Here is a 27,437-nt window from a genome sequence, read left to right as displayed (position 1 = left end):
AAAAAAAAAAAAAAAAAAAAAAAAAAAAACTCCAACTTTTTGTGGCATTAGGTTATTTGCTAGATTCTGCATTAGCTGAACTTTGACACACCTTCTCTATATACATCTCCATTTGTCTTCCTTCTCCAGCCCTCTAGATGTGCCAACTTTTTGTTCTCTATCTTTTCTTCTTTAGTCATTTTTAGACGTTCCTACTGCTCTCAAAAATTCAATTGCACCTCACACAAATGATTATCATGTATTAGTTCATTTCTGAGTGACAGTATTGCGGTATCATTCTGTGTAATCACTCTGAAGGAGTCCAAACTTTAGGTTTCTACTTACAAGTTGGGTGAGCCCTGCAAGTGACTACTTTCCTCAGTAACTCTAAGAGGAAATAAAATGTTCAGCAAGGTTTAAGAACTAAATTAACTCTTCAGGTAAAATGCCTCAAACGTTTACTATTAGCTATTGCTAATCTTTTCTACCCCAACCTCCTTCTTGATCCCCAAGCTATGATCACTGTTGAGCACTGTATTTCACCAGCACCTCAAACTTAATATGTTTAAGATTTATTTTTAATCCTCAAACGACTGAATCCTACAAGTAAACATTTATTGATTTTAATTTTGGAAATTATAGTATCACTACTGTACAATCACCATGGCTAAAACTCAGTTATTGACTTTCTACTGCACTCAAGAATTTGCTAGTTTCTGTCCAATTTTCTCTACTACCTCACCGCAATCTCATCTGTTCTGTTACGACCATTGGCACCTTAGCTCAGTTGTAATTATTTGGCATTCACAGCATGGCATTCATCTGCTAATTCAGTTACCTATCTATTCTTTCCTGAATCCATGGTACCCTGAAGACAACTGCTATATTATTCTCTAAAATTGTTTTGCTAGTGCTTTTGTCTTCTTTTAAACTGACATGTAAGGAAAGTTCTGTTCTCTCTTCAATCAAAACTTGCTATTTTATTTTCTACTATTCTCTAGTGTAAAATCTATTTGGATTTCCTAGTTGAATTAAATTTCTTTTTTTCATATTTTACATTGTGACACAGCCACACACCTAGTATTACAGTCCTTAAAGTAATTATTTATACTTTCCAGTAGACTATGAGTACACTGAATATGGAAAGAACGTGTTATTTACATTTATATTCTCTTCATCACTTTGTATAGTGTTTTGGAAATAATACAGTATTTGTTGAATTTGTTAAATATATTTGTATACATTTTATGGATTGACTTGTACAACCTCTTTGTCCCTCGTTATTCTTTCCTCAAGTAATGGTTTTCTGCATCCTTAGAACAACTTATCTGGCCCACATGACATACATATGCCTTCTCTCTCTCTCTATCTCTCTCTCTGTGTGTATTTATATATATATATATATATACACACACATATATATACACATATACATCTATATCTATATCTATATCTATATCCTTGTTATTTTATCACAGATCTGAATTTTTCTACCAGGCTGTAACTTCTTGTAAGCATAGGTTATCCACAGTACTTTTTTCCAAGTTAAGCAATTTTCAATTAGTTTCCAAATGAATGTGAAATAGCGTATTTTGTTTAAAAATTTAATACATTCTTCCATCTCAAAAATAATAAATAAAAAAATAAAATAAAATTTAAGACATTTAGCATTATCTCTTCCTATACACTTACATGATTGCATATAATTAATTATAGGATTTCTAGAATTAATTATTACGTTTTTAAGAATTGGCCAGGGTTGGTGGCTCATGCCTGTAATCTGAGCACTATGGAAGGCTGAGGCAGGCGGATCATGAGGTCAACAGAATGAGACCATCCAGGCCAAAATGGTGAAACCCCATCTCTACTAAAAATGCAAAAATTAGCTGGGTGTGGTGGTGCACACCTGTAGTCCCAGCTACTCGGGAGGCTGAGGCAGGAGAATCGCTCGAATCTGGGAGGTGGAGGTTGCAGTGAGCCGAGATCGCACCACTGCACTCGGGCCTGGCAACACAGTCAGACTCTATCCCAAAAAAACAAAAACAAAAACAAAAACAAAACTGATTGAACATGTGGTTAAGAGATAAGACCAAAAATGTCCAACATATAATGTTAGAAATAAAAATCCTAATGTATCTGATTATCCTTGTATATCCCCGATTTCACATTCTACCAAGAATCTTTTTTTTTTCATTAAACTCAAAACTGTCGTTAAGCCCTTCAACAAACTTCCGCATAATACATAATCCTTCATCTGGCCTACAAGGCCCTGTAGGATATGCGCCATATGTCTTTCTCTGTAACTTCACTTTATCTTATCTTGTTTTATGCTATACTCAGTGCCTAGCACAGGGCTGGGCATAGAGTAGCCAATTAATATACAATTACTGAAAAATAAAATATTAAATATTATAATTGTTGAGAAATATTACTTTTTAAAAAATTTCACATCCTTTTGGAATGCATCTGATATTCATCTTAATCTCCGTTCCCTCAGCTTTCCACCATTTAAAAATTCTTGTTACATCATACCAGGGTGGACTCTTAAACTCACTTTTGGAGAATTCAGTTTTCTCCTCTGCCTCATTATTCCAGCTGCAAACCTGAAAGCAGCTATTGTGGCCGCCTGTCTACATCTCGGGGATGCTGCAAACACTAATAACAAGATCATGTTTTAAAGTGCTCAAGACTTCTTTGAATGAAAGATGTTACCAAGTACAAAGTATTATTACCATTTCTGATAGGATTACATTCTGAACGGGAAAGTATAAATGGAAGTCCCTAGAGGAAGAAGCACACTAATGGTTTAAGTGAGATGCTAAAGCCTCAAGATAAACTAATTTAAGTCAAAACCCTACAGTTAAAAAGAAAGTAATTTTAACTGGATTAAATAATGCCACCCATCGAGTAAGAATAGTCTTCCATTTACATAATTTTAAGTGGATTTTCGGGAAGTCTATGTAATACGAAATTATCTCAGTTTATAAGCTGTGGCTGGAATCAAAGTTTGCAACACACCATGACTGAATGGAGACTCACACAGTAAAACGATTCTCTGTAATATCTAATCACATATTTCAAAGATAAACTCATCAACTACTAAAACTTTTATCAATAATTTATTTCATGTATAATTACTGGAATTTAAAAAAACATATTTGAGAATATCACAAGAACTTGAATAAGTGTAACCTCTTTTTTCCTTTGGCCTAGCTTTCCACCCAATGCATAGCACAGCACTGGAGCTAGCTCAATGAATATTTTTTTTTAATGAACCAGTAATGTTCACAATCATTAATACTATATAACTTCAAATAGGCAAGTACGTTTTGGTATTGGTGAGGCAAAGGAAGAGTTAGAATCTCCACAGAGAACAAGTTATATTCTCTTCTATGGCTCCCAATTCCTAATGGTAGGAAGGCTGTTGAACAGTACTTCCTGATTTTAAATATGTTTCCATAGCTTAAGAGTTAATGGTATGGAGCAAGATGACCTGGTATAACCTAATGATCATTCTTGGGCTTCACGTAACAGAATTTTTTCTGGTTAAATGATAAATATAAAGAGCAATATACCCTACGCATAACTAAAGTATGATACAATTATTATGCCAGCTCCTGGAAGATTCAGAACAGACAGGAATCCAGATGATTGTTTTTTGAAAACACCCCTGCCACTTACACCTCCTGCACGGGGTCCTCTGATGTTGGTTACATTGAACTTTTTGATGTTTTTACCTAGTTTTATCAGAGTTCAAATAATAGCAAATGTTTGATTCAAAGCTTTCTTGAAGCCTATTTTAGTATCCTTCACCAGGAATATTACTTCTTCTTTAAAATTCTGGATAATATTTCTTTTCTTTTCTTTTCTTTTTTTTCTTTTTTTTTTTTTTTTTTGAGATGGAGTTTCACTTTTGTCACCCAGGCTGGAGTGCAATGGCGCAATCTTGGCTCACTGCAACCTCTGCCTCCCAGGTGCAAGCATTTCTCTCGCCTCAGTCTCCCGAGTAGCTGGGATTACAGGCACCTGCTACTATGCCTTGCTAATTTTTGTATTTTGGTAGAGATGGGGTTTTGTTGGCCAGGCTGGTCTCAAACTCCTGACCCCAGGTGATCCACCTGCTTTGGCCTTCCAAAGTGTTGGGATTACAGGCGTGAGCCACCTTGACCAGCCCAATTCTCGATTTTTTTGTTTAAATAGTTCTCTCTCCAACTATAGCACCTTACATGTTATATTTTTGGATTTTACCCATTAATTATTTTAATAGACATTTGTACATTTGTATTATTTCATCTGTTTGGTGATAAACTTTTTAAGGATATTGAGGTTATCTTTGTATTTAATCTTCAATTGATTATTTAATCAATAGTACTAAATAGTATATTAGCTAGTATGTTACATAAGGGGGTATGAACATAGATAGGAAAGATACAGTTCCTGACCACATAGAACTTAGGGAATGTGGCTGGGCATCATGGCTCATGCTTGTAATCTCAGCACTTTGGGAAGCTGAGGAGGGCAGATCACTTGAGGCCAGGAGTTTGACATCAGCCTTGCCCAACATGGTGAAACATCATCTCTAATAAAAATACAAAAAATCAGCCAAGCATGGTGGTGGGCACCTGTAATCCCAGCTACTCAGGAGGCTGAGGCAGGATAACTGCTTGAACCTGGGAGGCAGAGGTTGCAGTGAGGTAAGATTGCACCACTGTACTCTAGCCTGGGAGAGAGAGTGAGACTATATCTCAGAAAAAAAAAAAAAAAAAAAAAAAAAAGGAACTTGGGGAATATATCACCTATCATACATATAGAAGGCATTCGGTAAATACTTATACAATGAAAATTTTAAAAAATGATTTTTGTGGTAGGTAGAATTTTGAAATATATTTTCTGTGGCAATTAAAATATAAGCTACTTGAATTTCAAGTACACTAAATAGTTAAATTAATAAATCATGACTTACTCTTATAGTATTGGTAAAGAAAAGAAAAAGAAATAAGTAGATAATTAAATTCACAGTTAATCTACTGCTGTCTTATAAAAGTAAAATTACCATAAAGATTAAATATCATCTTCAGGTAACTTACCAGTCCTGGACAGGAAAAACCCTATCCTAGAAAGTACACTACTTTCTGCAACAGGATATTCCCAATGACTTTGGGAATTAAAGTCATATGCAGATTCAGAAATGACAAATTTGATCAAGAAATTCTGCCCTCAGAATGGCTGAAAGCTAGGCCTCTAGCATCAAATAGTCAAGCTGTGAATACACAGGAAAAATTCTTGAAGGAAATTAAAAGTGCTACTCCAGTGCACACATGAATGATAAGAAAGCAAAGCAGCCTTATTGCTGAAATAAAGTTTCAGCAGTTTGGATAAAAGATCAAATGAGCCATAATATTACCTTAAGCCAAAGCCTAATCCAGAGCAAAGACTTAACTCTCTTCATTTCTGTGAAGGCTGAGAGAGGTGAGGAAGCTGCAGAGGAAAATTTAGAAGCTAGCAGAAACTGGTTTCTGAAGTTTAAGGTAAGAGGCCATCTCCATAACATAAAAGCACAAGATGAAGCAGCAGATGCTGATGCAGAGGCTGCAGCAATTTATTCAGAGATCTAAGATAATCAATGAAGGACAATTAAACAACATATTACTATGCTACACTACACTAAGCAACCGACTATCAATGTAGACAAAACAGCCTTCTGTTGGAAGAAGATGCTATCGACCGGGCGCGGTGGCTCAAGCGTGTAATCTCAGCACTTTGGGAGGCTGAGGCGGGTGGATCACGAGGTCAAGAGATCGAGACCATCTTGGTCAACATGGTGAAACCCCGTCTCTACTAAAAGTACAAAAAAATTAGCTGGGCATGGTGGTGCGTGCCTGTAATCCCAGCTACTTAGGAGGCTGAGGCAGGAGAATTGCCTGAACCCAGGAGGCGGAGGTTGAGGTGAGCCAAGATCGCGCCATTGCACACTCCAGCCTGGGTAACATGAGTGAAACTCCGTCTCAAAAAAAAAAAAAAAAAAAGAAGATGCTCTCTAGTACTTTTCTAGCTAAAGAGGAGAAGACAAGGTCTGGCTGTAAAATTTCAAAGGACAAGCTAAGTCTCTTAGAAGGGCCAAGGTAGCTGGTGAATTTAAGTGGAACCCAATGCCCATTAACTATTATTGAAATCCTAGGGCAATTCAGAATCATGGTAAACTATTCTGCCTATATTTTATAAATGAAATAACAAAATCTGGAAGATAGTACATCTGTTTACAGCATGGTCTACTGAAAATTTCATTCCCACTGTTGAGACCTGCTACCCAGAAAAATAGATTACTTTCAAAATACTACTACTCATTGACAATGTACCTAGTCACCTTAAATCTCTGATGATAATGTATAAGGACATTAATGTTTCATGCCTGCTAACACAATATTCAATCTACAGCCCATGCAAATTACCAAAGAGTAATTTCAATGTTTAAGTTTTACTATTTTAAAAAATACATTTTTTATAAAGCTAAAGATGCCATAAATAGTGATTTTCTTCTGATGTGAACAAAGTAAATTAAACACTTTCTGGGAAGGACTCACCATTCTACATGCTATTAAAAACATTTGTGATTCACAGGAGAGTAAAATATCAACATTAACAGGAGTTTAGAAGTTGGTTCCAACGCTTGAGGATCAATTTGAGTGTTTCAGTGGGGGAAATAACTGAATATATGGTACAAATAGCAAGAGAAGTAATAGAATTAGAAGTGGAGCTTGAAGGTATGACTGAATTGCTGCAATCTTGTGTTAAAAGTGAATAATGAGGAATTGCTACTTAAAAATGAACAAAGAAAGTAGATCCTTGATATGGAATCTAATCCTGGTAAAGATGCTGTGAAAATTGCTGAAATGAAAACAAAGTATTTAGAATATTACATAAACAAAGTTGATAAAGCAGTGGCAGGGTCTGAGAGGATTGACTTCAATTTTGATAGTTATTCTGTGGGTCAAATGCTAGAAAGAAATCTTTTGTGAAAGGGAGAGTCTATCCATGTGACAAACATCGTTGTTATTTTAAGAAATTATCACAGCTATTCCAATCCTCAGCAATTACCACCCTGATCAGTCAGCAGTCCACAGCATCCAGGCAAGATCCTCCAACAGCAAAAAGATTAGGATTAGCTGAAGGCTCAGATGGTGGTTAGCACATTTTACCAATAAAATATTCCTAAATTAAGATACATGCATTCTTTTTATAGATATATTGCACACTTAATAGACTATAGCATAATGTAAACATAACTTTCATGTGCACTGGGAAAACAACAGATAAAATCTTTATTGCAATATTTCCTTTATTCTGGCATTCTGGAACTGAACACACAATACCTCTAAAGTATGCCTATATTTAAAAGGACTAGGGACAGGAGCATGTAGTCCTAATACTTTGAAGGGCTGAGGCAGGAGGATCACTTGAGGCCAGGAGTTTGAGACCTGCCTGGGCAGCAAAGCAAGACCCTGTCTCTAAAAAAAATAATAACGAAATGACAGAATTTTAAAATAGTATAGGATAGAAAAATAGCATGATTATAAAATGGGTGCCTGAGTTGCAGATAAGATATAGAAGACACACTGTTTTGAAGTCATTATTACCATCTTTTGAGAATTACATACTGCATATATATGTATTTTGTTGTTGTTCAATATTTGTAGAAGTAGAATTCTATGTCACCAAAAGCCAGTTTGCAAATGAATATCATACTTAAGACCCAAAGGCATAATTCATACTTTTAACATTAGGAAATGTAGAAGTTATTAACTGCTCTGACAAAGAATTTGGACTTCTCACTGCTCTCATAAGTGGAATCAAAGTATATCTGTTTCATGTCAATGTAGATAGTCTTTATCAAATTTCACAAGATGCTATTTAATACCAAGCTGAAGAAAGCTGACACTGCCAGTCCTTTCTTGCCAAATATTGGAAAATTTAATTAAATAGACATTTGACTTCAAGAAGGCAATGTTGAAAACTAAATAAACTTTATCCTTTTAACCTTATTGACTGACCAAAGTAACACAAAACATCAATACCTCACCCACAACGAGAACTCATATTGGATGAACTTTGTCTCTGTCAAGGATGTGACTGCTAATGGAGGTGATGGAGCGAGCCTTAAAATCAAATTACTCTGATGTGACAGCTTAATCTCAGACTTAACATAATCTTTATTCCACCACTTTAAAACTTCTTGGTGATTTAATAAAACTGATTTTAGGGATCTAACATTATAAGCTTTAGAGTCACCCATTAGAATTCTGGCATGCTGTATCTTTGGTGTGTCTAACACGTTAAAAAAATAGAGCTATCCATTCCTCTGAAGCTTTAGAAAGGTGAACATGACAGTTTAATTTGGTTACTTTACATAGAAAACAACATAAATACTTGTAATAATAGTATTTATTTAGAAAACTAAATACTTGTAACTTGAATTAAAGCATAAAAGAACAGCATAAAACAAAATGTCATACTTTCTATTATTATCCAATTATTACTTTTCACAAAATGGAGATCATTAAGCATTACAAAGCGAAGAATAAAAAAAATGGTTCTTTAAGTAGTTTTATTCATAAGTTTTGGCATTGGCATTTTCCTGCAAGTTCTACTTTCACACAGAGAAGCATTATAACAAATCAAAGTATGCAACTGTTTAGGGACATGAGGAGCTGCTAAAAAGGAAACTGACTGGAGCATGCTAATTTTCAGGGTAAGAGCTCACATTTTTCCATGACTGGTCAAGAACACACTAAAGGTACCCACTAGATGTTTGTTAAGGGAGTAGAATCATGGAACTTTTCAAAGTAAAATAAAAATTGTAATAGGTTGAACTGGGGAATAGGTATTCAAAAATTTAAAGAAGTATTAATACTATCTTTAACAGAGGGAGAGAGAGGCCAGGCATGGTGGCTTATGCCTGTAATCCAAGCACTTTGGGAAATTCAACAGGCAGATCACTTGAGGCCAGGAGTTTGAGACCAGCCTGGCTAACATGGTGAAACCTCATCTCTACTACAAATACAAAAATTAGTACAGCATGAGGGTGGGCGCCTGTAAATCCAACTACTTGGGAGGCTGAGGCAGGAGAACTGCTTGATCCTGGGAGGTGGAAGTTGCAGTGAGCTGGTATTAGGTCATTGCATTCCAACCTGAGTGACAAAGCAAGACACTATCTCAAAAAAGTAAAATAATATAAAATAAAATAAAATAAAATAAAATACATAAGAAAAAGGAAAAAGTAGGAAGAGAGAGAAAGAGACTAAATGGTAACTAATGGACAATTAGAAGGCAGGCAGAATTAACCAGTACATACTCTGATTCTGGGTTCTTTATATGGGGTTTGAGAAATAAAGGGGAATGAAAGGAAGTTCAGAGAAGAGGATAGAAAAGAATTGATGACTTGGACAAGCTACTTAATTCATATTCTAAGTTCCTTAGGTTTAAAATAAAAATTATATCACCTAATTAAACAGATTACCATGAGAATAAGATAATATCGTTTTTAGTGCTGGCACAGGGTACTTGTTCAGTGAATAGCATCTACTATTAGGAAGAAGCTCTTAATTTTCCCTAGCAATTTATCTTCCTTTTCTGATTATGACAAAGAGGAGAAAATCAAGTAGGAGAGTCACAATCTATTTTTATTAAACACCCCAGAATATTCTTTCTCAATCAATTGTTTCCTGGGCCATCATCTTCTAAGTCACTCTAGCTTCCACTCCAATCAGAAAATGAGCTGCTAAATGTTTAATGATTAATTTGCATCAAAAAGTTACCTAGCAACCATAACTAATATAAAATTAGATCAGAGTTTCTGTAAAAGTCTACAGTCTACTAAAAGGATCTGAAGTTAGATGAACCCTAATCAATGTCATAATTTTAACTCTTAAAAGCACATCCAGGTAGAATATCTTAAGAGCTTAAATCAGAAGAATACAGTAATTTTTACAGCTTGATATTCAGAACTTTATGGTTTAGTTTGTCCAAAAATAGGCTGAATATCCATATTAGATAGACTTTTTTAAAGTCATTATAGCAAACTTTTATCAAGCACTACTTGTGTGCTGGAAACTGTTTTAATTCTGTTACATGAATTACTTATTCAAACAGTCAAAGTGACCATGAGGTAAGGGTTTGCATTGAAGAAATAAACCATTTTTCAAAAGCATCAGTTTCACTTGGATATTTGTAGTAAATGATGAGATTCTTTATCTCCAGCATCCATAAAGAAGGAAAAAAGGTCCTATTTTCCACAAGTTAGGTTAAAAAAAAAAAAAAAAAAGGCCAACATTGCCTTCATAGATTGGTCCCTATCAGCCCTGGATCTTCAACACCAGTGATAAATGGGATTTTTAGTAAACAGCTCTTAATATTGTTCAAGCTACTAAGGACAAAGATATTTCAACATTTTAGAAACTATCATCTGAAACCTAAGCAGCAGCGACTATCAAGGTTTGATCAAGTAATATCATTCATTGTAAATTCTTGAATTGTGTGTTAGAAGCAGTGCTAGTCACAAATGTAGACCATATTGATAAGTGAATTAAGATATATGGAATCCTAAAGACACAGGGTAACATATGTTTCTCACTTTACACTTAAACCATTCATTCTTAGAAAGAGAAATATAAGCCATCTGTTGCAGAGGAGTCATTCATAATTAATGAAACTCAAACTTCGTATTTGAACCCATTTTATATGAGGATTAGTGAGTACCTAATAAAGTAGAAAGAGGAGTTCTTAGAGCTTTTTCTTTATAACATCTCCAGTAATATTCTTTGCTAAGGAGGCAAGTTTCTTTTTTTTTTTTTTTCTTTTTTTTATATAAAAAGGGTTGGTTTATTGTAGTTCAAATACATAAACTAGGCAAGTTTCTTGAAGTTAGCTTGATGTGTCTGAGTGAGTAGCTCTTGTTAAGCAATACAGCAGGATAAGACCAAATACTGCCATTAAAAGTTTCTCTTAGACTCTGATACAAGTAGCCAGCTGCCAATTCTGCTGGTCCTTGAGTAATCAGAATGAAGTCAAGAGGAAAAAAAAAGGAAACCTTGTAGAAATAAATACATTTTCTCTCCAGCAAAAGTGAATATGATCTCTCCTCTGATCCTTTCCTGTTATCTTGTTAAATGTAACGTCAAAAGTATTCTCAATGAGGTAAGTTGAATAGAGGAGACAGCAAATAAAGTCAAGGAAAACCATAGTAGGAAAACTGTTATGGCCTATCTTTTGAGAAATTCATTCTTTCCTTCTCTCCATAATTCCATTAGTTTTCTTTAGATAGTTTTTTAACTTTAAATTAAAAAAAAAAAAAAAAAAAGGAGGTGGGGGTTCTTGCTCTGTCTCTCAAGTTGGAGTGCAGTGGCATGACCATGGCTCACTGCAGCCTCAACCTCCTGGGCTCAAGCAATTTTCCTACCTCAGCCTCCCCGGTAGTTGGGACTACACGTACGTACCACCACACGTGGCTAATTTTTTGTTTTTTGTAGAGACAGGGTCTTGCTACGTTGCCCAGGAAGGTCTCGAACTCCTGGCCTCAAACCATCCTCCCACCTTAGTCTTCCAAAGAGACAGTATTATAGATATGAGCTACTTTGCCTGGACAACTTCAGACAACTTTTGATATCTACGAAGTTTGTTACCAAGCATTGAACACATTTCAAACTTCTTTAAAAACTAAGCCCAGAAAAGATTTACCGAAGAAATTCAAACGCATATTTGAAGGCATCCAAAAAGCAAATGGTTGGTATGTAGTGATTTCCTGTGTGGTGGACATAAAAGCAAATTTTACACCCATCTTCTCTGAAAAAAAAAAAAAAAAAGTTCATTTACTGGCTTTCTTCAGGTGAAATTGAAACAAATTTATAAGAAAGACTATGAAATTTGAGAACCAACCATATGCATAGAAAAACTGTTCTTTTATAATACTGAGAAAGTTGTTTTTTTGATATGTCAATATGCCTCCAAGTGCCTTATTATAGATCATATTGAAAACAATCAAAACCAAACAATCAATAAGTCACATCAGGTTTTCTCTGGAAGAATATGATTTAAAATGAGAAACCGAATAGAATGCAAATTTCAATTAAAGAGAATATATTTTAATCTTTTATATTTTTGAGAGTAAGCCTTAACCACTCATTCCATCAGTAGAATATAGAAAAATTACTTTGGAAATTTCAAGAAACAAAGTAGCATGATGGACAGAGAAGTAAAAAGGCAATTAAGAGCCAATGAGTTCTAATTGTATAATCATGGACTATTTCACTTATTCTAAGTCTTAAGTTCTTCACCTATAAAAATAATTAAACGATGGTTTAGATTGTTTTATAATTAAAATCCATTGTTACTATCTAGAGACAGTATGTCAGGACACATATACTCAGGTTCAGCCAATATTCGTTGAATGAAATAAAAGAATATGGCCCAAGGATCACCTGGAAACATTTGAGGACACTGGCAACTCCTTAAGAAGAGGGTGAGGTTTGTTATGTATGGGGAGAACTAGGCCTGGTTGGAAATTAACTAGTAACAAAAGCTAACACCAGTGGAAGGAAAACAAGAAAATAAAAGACATATGATTCATGAAATTGTCAGTACCAACATGTCAAGTACAAAAGGGCTGAAGAACAGGAAATTTCAGTGACAAAATAACCCAGTGAGCTGAGTGTAGATTCAGAAATTCTGCCTGATGCTACAGTGAGCCATTATTGATGCCACTGCACTCCAGCCTGGGCCACAGAGTGAGATCCTGCCTTCAAAAAACAGAAGTAAATAAATAACTAAACAAAAAAATTAGTCTGATGTATTTTAGCTATCACCTGGGGTTAAAGAAAGCAACCCAGTAAAAGAGAACTGGTTTAAGAGCTAAATCATATGACAGATACTTTTGTAATTAGCTCTGTGTGGTTCAGAGTGGGACCTAAAATCCAGCAGTGGTTTGAAATAAACAATGAAGAATTAAGACAAAGGTCTTGTCTGAGAAATTACACAAATAGTCAAGGGAAGTAGAGAATACTATAACTCTAAGATGCCTGGTGCTTCCCAAATCCTGGAATAAATTAGGGGGATTACATAATTCCAAGCCCCAGTGCCCGAAAGCACTGATTATCAGAAGACATTGCAAATGAGTGGGATACAATAGGTGTATTAATTTGAATGGCTACGATATACTGAGCATTTCTAATGTGGCCATCACTGCACAAAGCTTTTTGATGATATTTCATTTTAATTTTTCATGGAAACTATGTCAATTGATTACCATTTCCATTTTTTAAGTGAAGGGATTCACTCAGAGTAGTAAAGTCACTTCATTAGAACATAGCTAGCAACTGGCAAAGCCAGAACACAAACTCAACGCTGATTCTAAAGCTCTTACTCTTAACTACTAAGTTACATTCTCTAGCACTTGAGGGAAATTGATAAGGCAAATACAGGGAAAATGTGGCCAGACCTAAAACAGAAGTAAATTATAATTAGGCTAGGTCTTTGCCATAGAGACATAATAAGAAACAGCCACTTCTTTTTTCTCCAAATCACGTATTATTCTATTCTGTATTTCTTTCTTTTAGCCAAAGTAGAAAAGCAATGAGCCCTAGAAAGAAGAAAACATATATTTGTGATATACAGTATAAAGAACTAAATGGATAGAGTTCCTTTCCCAGCCTTTGAGCCTATCTGGATATAATTACTGGGATGATAATAGAATGATGAGAAAATATATGTTTCTGGAAGTTAGGAACCAGTCATATTTGTATCATGGGGGGGTTGGGAATTTGGATTTCATACAATGTTTTCAACATAATTAAGTTTTCATAAAATGTTGGTAAGATTTAATTAATACACACAAAGCAGACCTGTAAATCAAATAAATATGCAGATAATTCAAGTTTTACAAGTCAGCTACTGTGAAAAATTTCTGCCTGTTTGAAGATATGAGAAAATATAAATAGAAAATTCACTACATTTATTCATCCCATTAATCTAACATATATATTCACAACCAGCTCTTTATTTGCCCATTCATTATTTTTGTTGCCTTATATAAATAGTAGATGAGTGCAATATAGTAAAAATAAATTTTATTAAACGCTAATTTGACTTGGGTCTGCCTTGAATTTAATCTTTTCATAAATGAAATTAAAATAACTTTTATCTATAATGGTGTACTGTACATCTCACCCTTCCCTAGTCCATGACAGAGAAGGTATATATTTACATTTTTAAAATAATGCATTAGAAATGAATAATCTTATTTAGAAAGTGAAACTATCAGAGGCCAGTGGCTCCTTCCTTCATCTTCAATGTATACCGCTCCACCCTTGTTTCAGTTGTCATATATCCCCTTCCCAACACTGACTCTCTTGATTTCCTCTTATAAGGACATTTGTGATTAGATTGGGACCACTCAGATAATCCAGAATAATCTCCTGTCTCAATATACTTAATTTAATCACAACTGCAAAATCTCTTTTGACATTTAAGGTGACATATTCATTCTGAAGAGTAGAACATGGATTTCTTTGGGGGAACTTTATTGAGCCTATCACATAATAAGTATTTATTTAATTTTGGGTTAAATTAAAGGGTTTGGAAAAAATTAGGCAATTAAAATTTTTATGGTATTAACAAGAATTATGATACCCTGCCATTTGATAAATTCTCCAAAATATAAACAAAAGTATTAACATATATATTCCTTTACTAATTACTAATTATAATGAGATATCTTGTTAAATTTAACCAAACAAAAAAAAAAAAAAAAAAAAAAACGAAATTCTGCCATTTGTGACAATATGAATGAACCTGGAGGACATTATGTTAAGTGAAATAAGCCTGGCACAGAAGAATCCTTCATGATCTCATTCATATGCGGAATCTAAAAATGTTGATTTGTTAGAGGTAAGAGTAGAACAGTGACTACCAGAGGCTGTAAGATGGGGAGGAGGGAGTGATGAAGAGAGATGTGTCAACAAGTAAAATGTTACATTTGGATGAGAAGGATAAGCTTTGTTGTTCTATTGCACAGTTGTGTGACTATAGTTGACAGTAACATATTGTATATTTCAGAATAGATGAAAGAGAGTATTTTAAATGTTCTTATCATAAACAAATTAATTTCTGAAGTGCTGGATATGCTGATTTTCTGATTTGATCATTACACAATTTATAGGTGTATAGAAATACCACACTGTATCCCACAAATGTGTACAATTATGTGTCAATTTAAAACAAATATTTTAAATAAGTATCTGAAAAATGAAATGCTTTCTAAACCAATTATTTAAAATTTTGAGTTTCATTAGATTGATGATTGAAGTAGAAGAATATCAACAATGCTAATATATAGCATTTTACTCAATTTTACATTTATTTAGAACTGTTTTATCTGGAAATTTACTTCATAGATCTCACACAACATGTTTTCTACAAGATCTTTTGAGCAACAAATACTTTGAAATTAAAAACTTTACCTTTGCATGTTTTTTACTATTCGTCTTATATGCGGTATATTTTTAAAACAAGATATTTTAATCCCACATGTTTATACTGTTTGATTTGAATAAGTTATAAAAATTTCTTTAAATTTAACTTAAGTGCATAAGTTCTATATTTTACTATTCTGAATAAAGCTAAATGAGCACAGCTGAGCTAATCCCTTCAGTATTTTATTTATGTCTATAATAGAGTTTTGCTTCCTTAACCAAATATTTCCCTAACTCTGTCAATCCAATTAATTTTTTAATGCTCTCAATTTATCTTGATTCCTTACTAATTAGTATCGGAGTGTATATGTACATATTGTTAATCTAATATAAGCCTATATGAAGCTTATCTAGATGTTGACAGCATCTGATGTGTGTTTTATTTTATGTAAGTATACCTTCATATTACTGTAGTATAATGCAATACTTTCTAAAATATATATTAGAAGGATAAGGTCAGTTTACTCAGTTTTTTTCTATGAACATATTTTGATTCTCAACAGATCCTAGAAACTTGAAAACAACTGCTTTTCATTATCAGTAGTGGTGACAGTGCTAATTGCTGGTTAGTAGCTCTCCAAGCCTGTCGACTTCATCTAACTGGACTTTGCCACGGTGTCTTTCTACCACGTATGAGAACAGGCCAACCAATCCTTGGAGCTGTTCTCTCTGCCTTGAAATTTCTTTCCAAGACTCTTAGCTTATCTCATTCTTATTCTTCATATCTCAAATATCCTCTTCAGAGATGCCTTTCATCACACCCTCTGCAAATCAGCCCCTTTATTGTTCTTTATCACAGAATAATATTTATTTTCTCTTTTATCATGAACTTTAATTATTTACATGTATTGGTTCATGTGCTCATTATTTGCCTTACCAGTGAGACTGACACCTTCACTGGCATTTAGCACACTTATTGGACCACAGTAGGCAGCAATAAACCTCTTTGATAGGATTATTGTTGCTGCAAGAACTTATTACTAGCTTTTGAGAATTAAAAGAAAACAATGGACCAGGTACAGTGGCTCATGTCTGTCATCCCAAAACTTTGGGAGGCTGAGGTCATTTGAGACCAACCTGGGCACCATAGTGAGACACCTGTTTCTACTAAAAATTTAAAAGTTACCCAGGTGTGGTGGTACACACCTGTTGTCCCAGCTACTTGGGAGGGAGGCTGAGGGGGAAAATCACTTGAGTCCAGGAGGTAGAGGTTTCAGTGAGCTGTGATTGTGCCACTGTACTCCAGCCTGTGTGACAGGGTGAGATTCTTTTTAAAAAAAAAAAAAAAAAAAAAAAAAACCAAAAATGGCTAACAATTTAGAATGCTTTTACATCTATTAGAATGAAACTCTAGAGGAACAGTTGCAAATTTAAATACCTTTCAGAAGCAAGGAAACATCTGAAATTATTCAGGTGAACTTTTAGAATACAGTACAATGAATTACTGAAAAATACAACAAACAGAAAAGAAAGAACCCACTCAAAGTGGGCAGAACCAAATCAGTGCTAGTCTGTCGCTGCACAAAGGAACACAAGGTCTGTGTTGTTCCACACTTTATGTTAAATCTGACTTTTAGGTGTTTTAGGTCTAGGGAATCCCATGGCAGGCTGAATCTGGCCCACCACCACTGCCCTGCAGTCTTTGCTCTAAAGTCTTTATGGGGGTCTGACCCTTCCTGGTCACACATAAGCTTAGCTATTTACCAGCCCATTTTTCTTCCTTCATAACAATACTCCACTGCTGGATTTCACGAAGTCTTTATATCCCAGCCTAAATTATTTCAGGAATTGATTAGAGGAAACACAAGAGTCTCGATGAGACTGTCTAGGAGTTCTTTCTCTCTAGATCACTGGCTCTCACTTTTTCAGAGGCCTGGTTTTTCACCTTTTTTCCCCTTTGTTTCTGGAACTAACACTTTGTATTTGCCCAATAAAAACCTCTGTTTTATTTAACTTAAACTAGCCAAAGTTGGTTTTCTCAGATTTTCAAGCAAACATTTCTTAATAATATATTAACTAATGACATTCAGGCATGAATCACTACCTTCTCTATGTTGTACATTGCAATTGGTACTAGATTCCAGAGGAATCACGGCAGAAAGGGAAGTGTAAGATTTCTGCCTTGCCCATCTATGGGTTTATTTTCTGTCCCTCTTGCATTTAGTTTTTCATGCAAATGTCAAACGGTTTTGGTTTTACATTCTCCACATAATTTATTAGCTATCTTGTCCTCTCTGCTAAAATGATTGCCCTTCTTCTCTCACAAAAGTCTATTTCATACTTTAAGATTCAGCTAGAACAGGGTGTGGTGGCTTATTCTTGTAGTCCCAGCACATTAGGAGGCAAAGGTGGAAGAATCCCTAGAGCCTAGGAGTTCGAGACCAACCTGGTCAAAATGAGAGCAGCAGGAGGCAGCTAAACGCCTAGGCAGGTAGGGGTGGGTCCCCAGTAAAACCCTACCTCCAAGACGAAGGCATTTTAAGCCTGAAAGCCAAGCTACTAGTTAAAGCCTTGGACTGGATTGAGAACTTGATTTTCTGTTTAGCGTGCTTTCCTCTGATAACCACCCTTCACCTATTTTACATATACCTACCCTTTCCTGATTGATTTTCTACACTGTCATGCCCACCTTTGAGTGGTGTCTTCACTTTAACCTTTTTTGCTCACTCAGAAACCAATCAGCACATTTTCCCCATTCTTAGTTCATAAAAGATCCCAGACCCAGCCACATGGGGGACCTTCCCATCTTCAGGTACAGGAACCACCCCTGTATCCCCTCATTGCTGAGAGTTTTCTCTTTGCTTCATAAATTTTACTCCACTTAGTCTCCAGTATATACATGTGCCTAATTCTTCCTGGTTGTGAGATACTTGAACCTAGCTAAGCTAAAGTGCAGAAAGATTGCAACAACAAGAAAAATGCCATTTCTGCAAAAAATACAAAAATTAGTTGGGTGTGGTGGCATGTGCCTATAGCTACTCCAAAGGCTGAGGATGGAAGATCGCTCGAGCCAGGGAGGTCCAGCGGGCTGCAGTGAGCTGTGAATGTGCCACGGCACCTCAGCCTGTGTGACAGAGCAAGGCCATGTCTTAAAAAAAAAAAAAAAAAAAGCTCTCTAAGGGTCACCTTCTCTAGGACAGTGTCAGTGAAGACATCTATTCCCACCACCACCATCCTAGTCAAATGTCAGCCACTTTGGATCAGTGTGTCTTCTCTGTATGTTTCTAATGTGAAACACTTAATTGCTTAAGCTAACATTGTAAATTTAGGGACTCTAAGCCCCACTTGACAGAACTTCCTTGAGGGAGGACAGAATTTTTATCTTAGTTTTTGTCTCCTAATATTTTATTATAGTGCCTCAAATGCAATAGGTACTCAATAGATGTTGAATGAAAGGAAGATAAAAGAAAGCAGTCTCACAAGCAAGTAATATAATCTAGTTGAGAACAATGTCCATGCACATATGAAGCAGTTCAACAAAGGTAGGAGGGAGTTTATGATTAGAACTCCTAAGAAAGTATACTTGCTGGGCACAGTGCCTCATGCCTGGAATCCCAGCACATTGGGATGCCTAGGAGTGAGGACTGCTTGAGGGAGGAAGATTGTGTCAAGACCAGCCTGGGCAACATAGTGAGAATCTGGGTCTACAAAATATATATATATATATTTTTTTTTTAAAGAAAGAAAGTAACTCCAGTTATGCTTCTTGTTTTCCAAACAGGATGATGATAGCAATGTTTATGAATATGTAATATTTTTGGCATATAAGCATATAAGCAGAATTTAAATTAATTATTAATTAATCATTGGTTCATTTCCCAGAGCTTTATGAATCATCAGTTTTGTAAAAGATACTGTGAAGGAGAGAGGAATTATTTGGAGGGAAGAAACTGTAGTAAGGGATAGGATTGGCAGAGAAGAAAAGAACATTTTGTTGCTCTTGTTATAAATATAATTCTAAAAAGAATTATATAGCTGATACAGAGAGAGTAATATTTAAACAAGGGACAATGCTTGCTATATTATACAAAGGCATATATGATAATAATAATATGAGAAAAAGTTGGTTGCTGGTATCATACTTGAGGACTGCAATCACCAACCAATTTAGAAAAACTAAAATTTATTTATGTATGTTTTTAAAAATAGATCTTTATTTTGAATTAATAAGGTCTTATTTGCAGACAAGAGTTTCTTGTGTTTATCATTCTGGCAATGAACACAGTGATTTTAGGGAAGCCCTTTGACTAAATTTTCTTTTTATTTCCTGTCCTTCAATACATATTTATTGAAAGTCTACTTACTGTATGTATGAATCAGAAAAAGGCACTGGAAATTAAAATATATCTTGGACATTTTTGAGATCCTTCTAAAATTAAAAATATCAGTTAATTTCAGCACGAGCTAAAAAATATGTAACTTTATTTACATAACAGGAACTAAATGTGTACAAATTTAAATATGCACTCATTGGGACATTAGTTGCAAAATATATTTAATTGTTTGTAATTAAATATTTAAATTATTTTAAATGCTAAACGTGTAATACATTTTTCTTTTAGTAAAAAAGATGAAAGTTACATAATTATTTATAAATATCAATTTTCCAATTATGTTTATCTTTCATGCCTGCTCCTAAAGATAATCATACACACAACTATTCAAATGGCTAACTGACTAGTGAGAAAGTCTTAAGTGCTATAACAAGGTTGTTTTAATCAAACACACATTTCTAGTTCATCTTCAAATTGCATACAATTTCCTAAGAAAATTCACCATGAGAGGAGATTGCTAGAATACGTAATATATGCTTTATACTTCCAAAAAAAAAGAGAAAGAATTGAATAGAAAAGCTGGATTCTGAGAGAAGACAAACACCTTTTGAGTGTAATGTGCATGAAATTGTATGCCTCCCAAGAAAGACAATTTGTCAGCAGGATACAAAGTAAAGATGCTTTGCTCAGAAATACTCTGAGTAGGGAGTTAGTTGTTTTATTGTTTTCTCTCTAACACAAGTCATCCTTGTAACCCTGCTGAATGAAGGCAGCTCTAGATGCCACAATTTCAATCTCAAATCAGGTCAGAAGGGAAAGAGGTAGGATGAGAAGAAGAAGAAAGATGGAAGAACAAAAATGTGTCATTGGTAAATGTGAGGTTTAACCTCTTGAATATTTGGGTCATCTCCTGGGGAGAAAATATCCACTAAGGAAGAATATCAAACCTCCTAAGAAAAGGCAAAGGCTACAAAAGTCACACTGGAACTAAGGTGTGCCAGGAACAGAGAAAAGTATCGATTCATTTGTTCTAAATTTTGTCAGAAAAAGTATGTCTGTGAGCCCAACCAAGAAAATACAGAACAGATCTAAGAAGGTAAGACTTAGAAAAGATTACATATAACTTCAGTGATTCAAAAAATGAGTACAGAACACTCAAAGAAGGTGGTCCCAGTAAACAGTTCAAAAATTAGCTCTTATTTTCTTTCTCACTGGCATCTTTAAAAATCATATCATTTGATTGATTCATGCTACGATTCCTCTAAAATTGTCATTGTTCAATTATGTACCTATTTATCCTTGTAACCCTGCTGAATGAAGGCAGCTCTAGATGCCACAATTTCAATCTCAAATCAGGTCAGAAAGGAAGGAGGTAGGGTGAGAAGAAGACAGAAGGAAGAACAAAAATGTGTCATTGGTAAATGTGAGGTTTAACCTCTTGAATGTTTAACCTCAAGGTTTAACCTCTTGACTCCTAAAATTCTGTGCAATAATTATTGCAAGTTTTCTCAGATACTTTAAACTTTACTTCTTTCAAGTGATACAATGAACTTTATTGACTCTGTGTATATTACCTTTAATATGCTTCATTATTATTATGTTTTTCTATAAATTTTGTTTTTCTACATTTTTTCCATGAAAAGTCTCACTTTAAAAATCAATACTGGCATGCAAACATACGCACACAAGTATGTATAAAGAAAAAAAAATCAATAATAATGTTTCTTCCACATATCAATATTAAGAATAAAACATTCATAAATTCTAAATATATTACTATAAACACTAAAGTTTGTGGCCATAAATCCAAAATAGAAATGGATATTACTAAACTGTAAAACAAACGGAAACTAACATTGTTTGTTCAGTTGTTTAATGAGAAAATTTTCCAATATTAATATTAAATCCTAAGCCTAAAGATTCTGTCACACTAATGAAGTAGGGATCTCTTATCAAGAATCATAAAAATATCATTAAGCACACGGATTTTCTCTAATACAGGTAATTAAAAATAACTATCTTACTTAGGATCCTCATTCTAAATTGCACGTAGTATTTTCAGGGTACAAACTAGTTACGCCATAAAGTTTCAAAAAGTGGGAGAATAAAAATTTGCAGTGATTCCGCGGCTTTAAGAAAGCGAACAAAAACACCTTAAAAATAATAGGCAAATGACTAAGAAAAAAGGTCTTCTCCCTGAAGCACTTTCGTTTACCACATGCCATTAAGGTACTGATGAAAATTATGAGTTAAAAATATTATAGGAGATTAAATATCTCATGAAAATATAAATGAAAAACAATTATGGAGACAAATACAGCTAGGTCCTTAAGAAGAGGTACTAGAAACAGGCTCAAATCTAGTCTTTGCCATTCTCTAGCTAGTCTACATTTTACATGGGACATTTCACTTAATCTACTGAACTTCAGTTTCCTCTTCAGAAAAATGGTAATACATGTAACAGGGAGGATCTTGTGAATATTAAATAAACCATGCATGTAAACACTATCTATGAAGAAAATGGCATGTGGTTAAGTGTCAATAAACTATAACTATTTTAAATAAGTAAATCTTTTCACCATTAAAGAGTCATGATGTTATGCTTAAAAAAAGAAAAACAGCTCAGTGTTGTTATAAATCAGGATTTATTAACAGATCAGGGAAGGTCTACAAGGTGAGATCCAGGAAAAGGACCTAGCTTTATGTCAAGTAATCAGACTGTATTCTAAACCCAATGATATGGTTCTATGTGTGTCCCCTCCAAATCTCATGTTGAAATATGACCTCCAGTGTTGGAAGCAGGCCACACAGGATGTCTTTGGGTCATGGGGGCAGATCCCTCATTAATGGTTTGATGCCTTCTTCATGGTAATTAGTTCATGTGAGAACTGGTTATTAAATAGAGTCTGGGAGCTCCTTGTCTTTCCATGTGATGTACCTGCTCCCCCTTCACCTTATGCCATGAGTAAAATCTCCCTGAGGCCTCAACAGGAGCTGAGTAGATGCTGGTGCTATCCTTGTACGGCCTGCAGAATCCTTAGCCAAATAAACATCTTTTCTTTCTAAATTACCCAGTCTGAGCTATTCCTTTATAGCAACACAAAACAGACTAAACAAATACACCCATGCACTCTGATTTCTGGTTCTTTCTCCTAAACTAATCTACCTTTCAAACGAGTTACTATATTTTATTTTATGATTTATATTTTCTTTTGAATTATTTTCTTTTCAAATCATGCTAAGTTTATTAAATGAATTCCAATTCTGCATTACACTTTTAAGTAAACATACTCCAGATAATTTAAACAGACACGAACAGGCTACAACTTATAAATTAAACCAGTGTATAAACTGGCAAGTGGGTATACCTGATGTATAATTCTTATTTAATGAAATTATCAGATAAACATTTTGATATAATATAGACATATTTCGAAGGCAGTCAGTAAACTTTCAGGATTATCAGAATTCTATAAATATAGGATATTAAGGAACCAAATTGCCCATCTCCAAAAATTTATGAGAGAGAAGAAATCTGTGGTAAACCATAATCCTTTTATGCAAAAGTGTATGAGCAAGTTCTTACTTATATTAAAGTGATTTAAGTAGACGATATTTCAGAATGAGTTTGGCAGAGGATTTTGAAGTGGCTATCCTCAAAGACACTCTAAAGGACTACAGGAAATTGAAGAGACAGCTGTGAAATTCTTTAATTTAAAAAAAATTATGATAAAATCTACAATCTGAAATTTCACTTCAGCTTTCTTTAAAAGCAAGGTACACCTGATTGGATTTTTAAATAAAATGCCTTTGTAGAACAGGAGTCTTTATATTTCTCAAAGGTCTTATTATGCAACCCAAATATAATTGTCCCAATTCCAAGATGGTTTACACATTTTATTTCTTTAAAATATAACTAGTGAACAGTAACGGTCAGTAGGGGCTTTATCTTTTCATGGAAGGGCCTACAGGGATAACAGTGTAAGATGCATATAACCTAAAGGAGATATCAATAAATCCTGTACTTTGAGGTGTTTTCATAACAATGAAGATCAGTTTATAAAACTTCACGAGATAAACTTTCTCTAATCAATCATTCTATAAATGAAGCTAAATGAAATTTTCTCTCAATTGTTTTCATTATTATTTTAAATTTTCAATTCATCTCTTATTGGCAAAATTTCTATTATTGAAGTATGTATACTTCCAGCTCATGAATAATGTCCTGCTTCTTTAATAAGCATGAATGAGGCAAGCGTAGAAGTATCTTTACAAAAGTAAACTTGCTGATCCCCAGATACATTGCTTCTTATGAAACATCAAAGGAAGTTGAAACCTGGGATTTGTTTTTGATCCCAGGTGTTTTCTATCTCTGGGATGAGCTGAATATCTATTATAAGAATACATAATTTTCTGAGTTATTTTTCACTAAGAAACTCATAAATAATTAACAAGTTAGATAATTTTTTTTGAAATGGTGATTCTTATTTTGAGTGGGAAAGTCAGAAAATGTTTGATTTTATATTTTTTGATTCTTCATTATTCCTGAAGAAAAAAATATGTTGTTGACATACACCATATCTGACAAAAACATCGCAAAGATATACTTCTTGAAACTATAAAACATATAGTCTAATGAATACTTTAGTTCTTTTAATCTTTATATTTTCTTTCCATCTGGTCTACTCTCTCTGGATGAGAATATTTCTAATTCTCAAAATGTTGACAGCAGATGAAGTTTAGATATAATTTTTCTATCAAATTTAAAATTTATCAGTTTCTGCACATTATATATACAATTGTATTGTTCATGCTCAATTCTTATCTGCTTGGACCTGGAGGATTGGTATAACACTCCCCCAACCTTTTTCTAAATGTTTAATATTCTTGCATTAATTAAGAAAAGTGTGTTAGAATAGGCACTCATATACAGAAATAATCAAAAGTAAATTCTGTAGGACAGGGTAGGCAATATCTAATTCTGATGGCGGGGAGGGTCTATGATCCTCAAAAATTAATATTAGCCCATTTTTACATTAAATTTATGTGATTTATGTTTTCATAGAGAATATTTGTTAATGCATGCAAAACACAGTTTAATATCTTTTCTCTTTCCAAGAAAAGTACAGGAATATACATACTGTAAGGGACACATTCATACTGCACTTCAAGGTATTTATAGGTTCCTGGACACGGGTCTGGAAAAACATCAGGACCTGCCACCACTGCACACTGGGTTCTGTTATTGCATCTGAAGTCAAAAGAAAGGAAAAGAGTAGTAAGCTTATGCAAAGTTAAATTATTATCAACATCAACACTGATTTATTTTTAGTTCCTGTTATACAGATTTAAATAAGGTTTTGCTTGATTTGGGGCTTTAGGCCTATTAAGAAAATATCTGTAGTACACTTTTTAGAAACTAGACATTAAAATCAATCTATTCAGCTTGCTGTTAACTAATTTAATATTTGGTTGAATACAGCATGATTTCTAGTTACAAGTTAAATATTGCTGAAGAAACACTAACTAGTCCACAGGAGATAGCCAATGTGAACACAAGTAAGAAAGACTATTTGATAGGAAAGACTCAGTCCGGTACAAAAAAAAGTATTTTAGAAAATATAACCACAGAGTTTATTAGGCAGTTGTAAAATAAATTCACTGACTATGATGACATTCATTTCAAAGGTATGAAAAGTGGTATTGAAAAGCTTTATCCAAGCCTAAAAAATTAGAAAAGTGTTAATATTTAAATATTAAAATGGATATTTGAATTTATTTTGTGTAAATTATATAATATTACTGATTAAAACCATTTTAGGAATTAATTGTTAGGTTCTTTTTATTCAGTCAAATAATGATATGATCCTCATGAATTACTTATCACAAATGCCAATATCTTATCATTTAATATAATTAATTTAAATTTATAAAAAGAATAATGGCATACTACTATTAAAACATAAATATAAGATAGAACTGGAGGTTATCATGTTAAGTGAAATAGGTGCAGAAAGACAAGCTTTACATGTTTTTATTTATGGGAGCCATTGAACCCATGGAGCTATAGGGTAGAAAGATGGTTACCAAATGCTGGGAAGGGTAGTGAGGGGCAGGGAAGGCACGAAGTGAGGATGACTCCTGGGTATAAGAGTGGTTAGAAAGAATGAATAAGACCTAGCAGCTGACAGCAAAATTGGTGCTGGCAAATCTGATGGCACAATTATGATTGACTACAGTCAATTATAACTTAATTGTACATTTAAAAATAACTCAATGTATATAATTGGATTGTTAGTAGCACAAACGATAAATACTTGAGGTAATGAATATCCCATTTACCCTGATGTGATTATTACACATCAAATGCCTTTTTCAAAACATCTCATGTTCCCATAAATATATACATCTACTATATCCATACAAAAATAAATAAACAAACAAATAAAACCATAGAAAAAGAAAAAAAAACATAAATACAAACTTGGGCACTTTCGTGGCAAATAGGCTAAACAAATTTGAATTGATTAATTCATGGGAAAAATAAACATGTTGAAATTAATTATAATTCTGAAAAATATATACATATTCACATAATTAGTGGACTAATTACTGTGAATTTTACTCAGAAACTTTCTAAATTCAAAAATTTATCCTTAAGTATATTTTCTATAGAAAAGTAATGGCTTTTCCTACCCTTAATATTGGCACAAAGTATATAAATGAGATACTCTAATCATCCCGTGTTTTATGATCTTGTTTACTTATTTCAGAAGTATAACACCTCAGAGCTAGATTTTTCTGTTAATTCCTGAAGGAGATGTTCTGTTCTCTGACATGACCTCAGAATACTTGCAAGGTCACTGGCAACATAAGGAGCATCTAGAGCAGAACTCACTTTGATTTAGTGTGAAAAATACATTTTGCTTACCTGAGGCTACCATTTGTCAGGTTTAATGAGGATTTTGTTTAGTCCCTAAATTAAATTTGATTCATTAATGAATGTCTTAAGCTGAAAAATGGTTAAAATATATTAAGATATAATTAAAGAGTTGTAAACAACTTAGTCCACGAAGCCTCCTTTTATAGTTATTTCAAAATTTTTAAAATACATTCTAAAATACTATAGATGAAAAAAGTGAGATAAAGTAATCTAATGTTCTCAAATGCTTTAAAGTTTCATCATTTATTTTTAATGTAAACATTGAAACAATAAATTAAAAAACATGCTTTTTAGTATCCCTCATACCTGGTGTTTTGATATATGTATACATTGTAAAATGATGACCACAATAAAGCTAATTAACACATCCATCATCTCACAGTTATCTCTTTCTGTGTTGTGTGGTGAGAAAATTTAAGATTTACTCCCACAGAAAATTTCAAGTTTACAATACAGTATTGTTAACTGTGGTTATCTGTCTGTACAGCAGATTTTCAGAATTGACTCTTGCTGCATAACTGAAACTTTTCACCCTTTGATCAACATCTCCCCACTTCTCCTATCTCCCTAGCTCCTGGCAACTGCCATTCTACTTTCTGCTTCTAGAAGTTTGACTTTCTTAGATTCCACATATAAGCGAGATCAAATAGTATTTTTCTTTCTATGTCTCACTTATTTCACTTAGCATAATTTTCTCCAGGTTCATACATGTCATCACAAATG

General features: G+C 33.9%; 1 protein-coding gene across 5 annotated transcripts in view; it reads right to left on the bottom strand.

Moving 5' to 3' along the window:
• Positions 1–27,437, bottom strand: part of ADGRL3 (adhesion G protein-coupled receptor L3) — an 844,276-nt gene that overhangs the window by 347,571 nt on the left and 469,268 nt on the right. For all 5 annotated transcript variants that reach the window (XM_032272132.1, XM_032272140.1, XM_032272143.1 and 2 more), the window contains one exon: positions 24,913–25,022. In XM_032272132.1, the coding sequence (XP_032128023.1) occupies positions 24,913–25,022 (110 nt within the window). The remainder of the gene's footprint in view (positions 1–24,912; positions 25,023–27,437) is intronic.

This window comes from Sapajus apella, unplaced genomic scaffold, assembly GCF_009761245.1.
Source record: "Sapajus apella isolate SASKATOON/1434 unplaced genomic scaffold, GSC_monkey_1.0 scaffold5, whole genome shotgun sequence".
Classification (NCBI taxonomy): domain Eukaryota; kingdom Metazoa; phylum Chordata; class Mammalia; order Primates; family Cebidae; genus Sapajus; species Sapajus apella.
The sequence above is the reverse complement of the archived record's forward strand: the minus strand, read 5'-3'. Positions and strand labels throughout refer to the sequence as shown.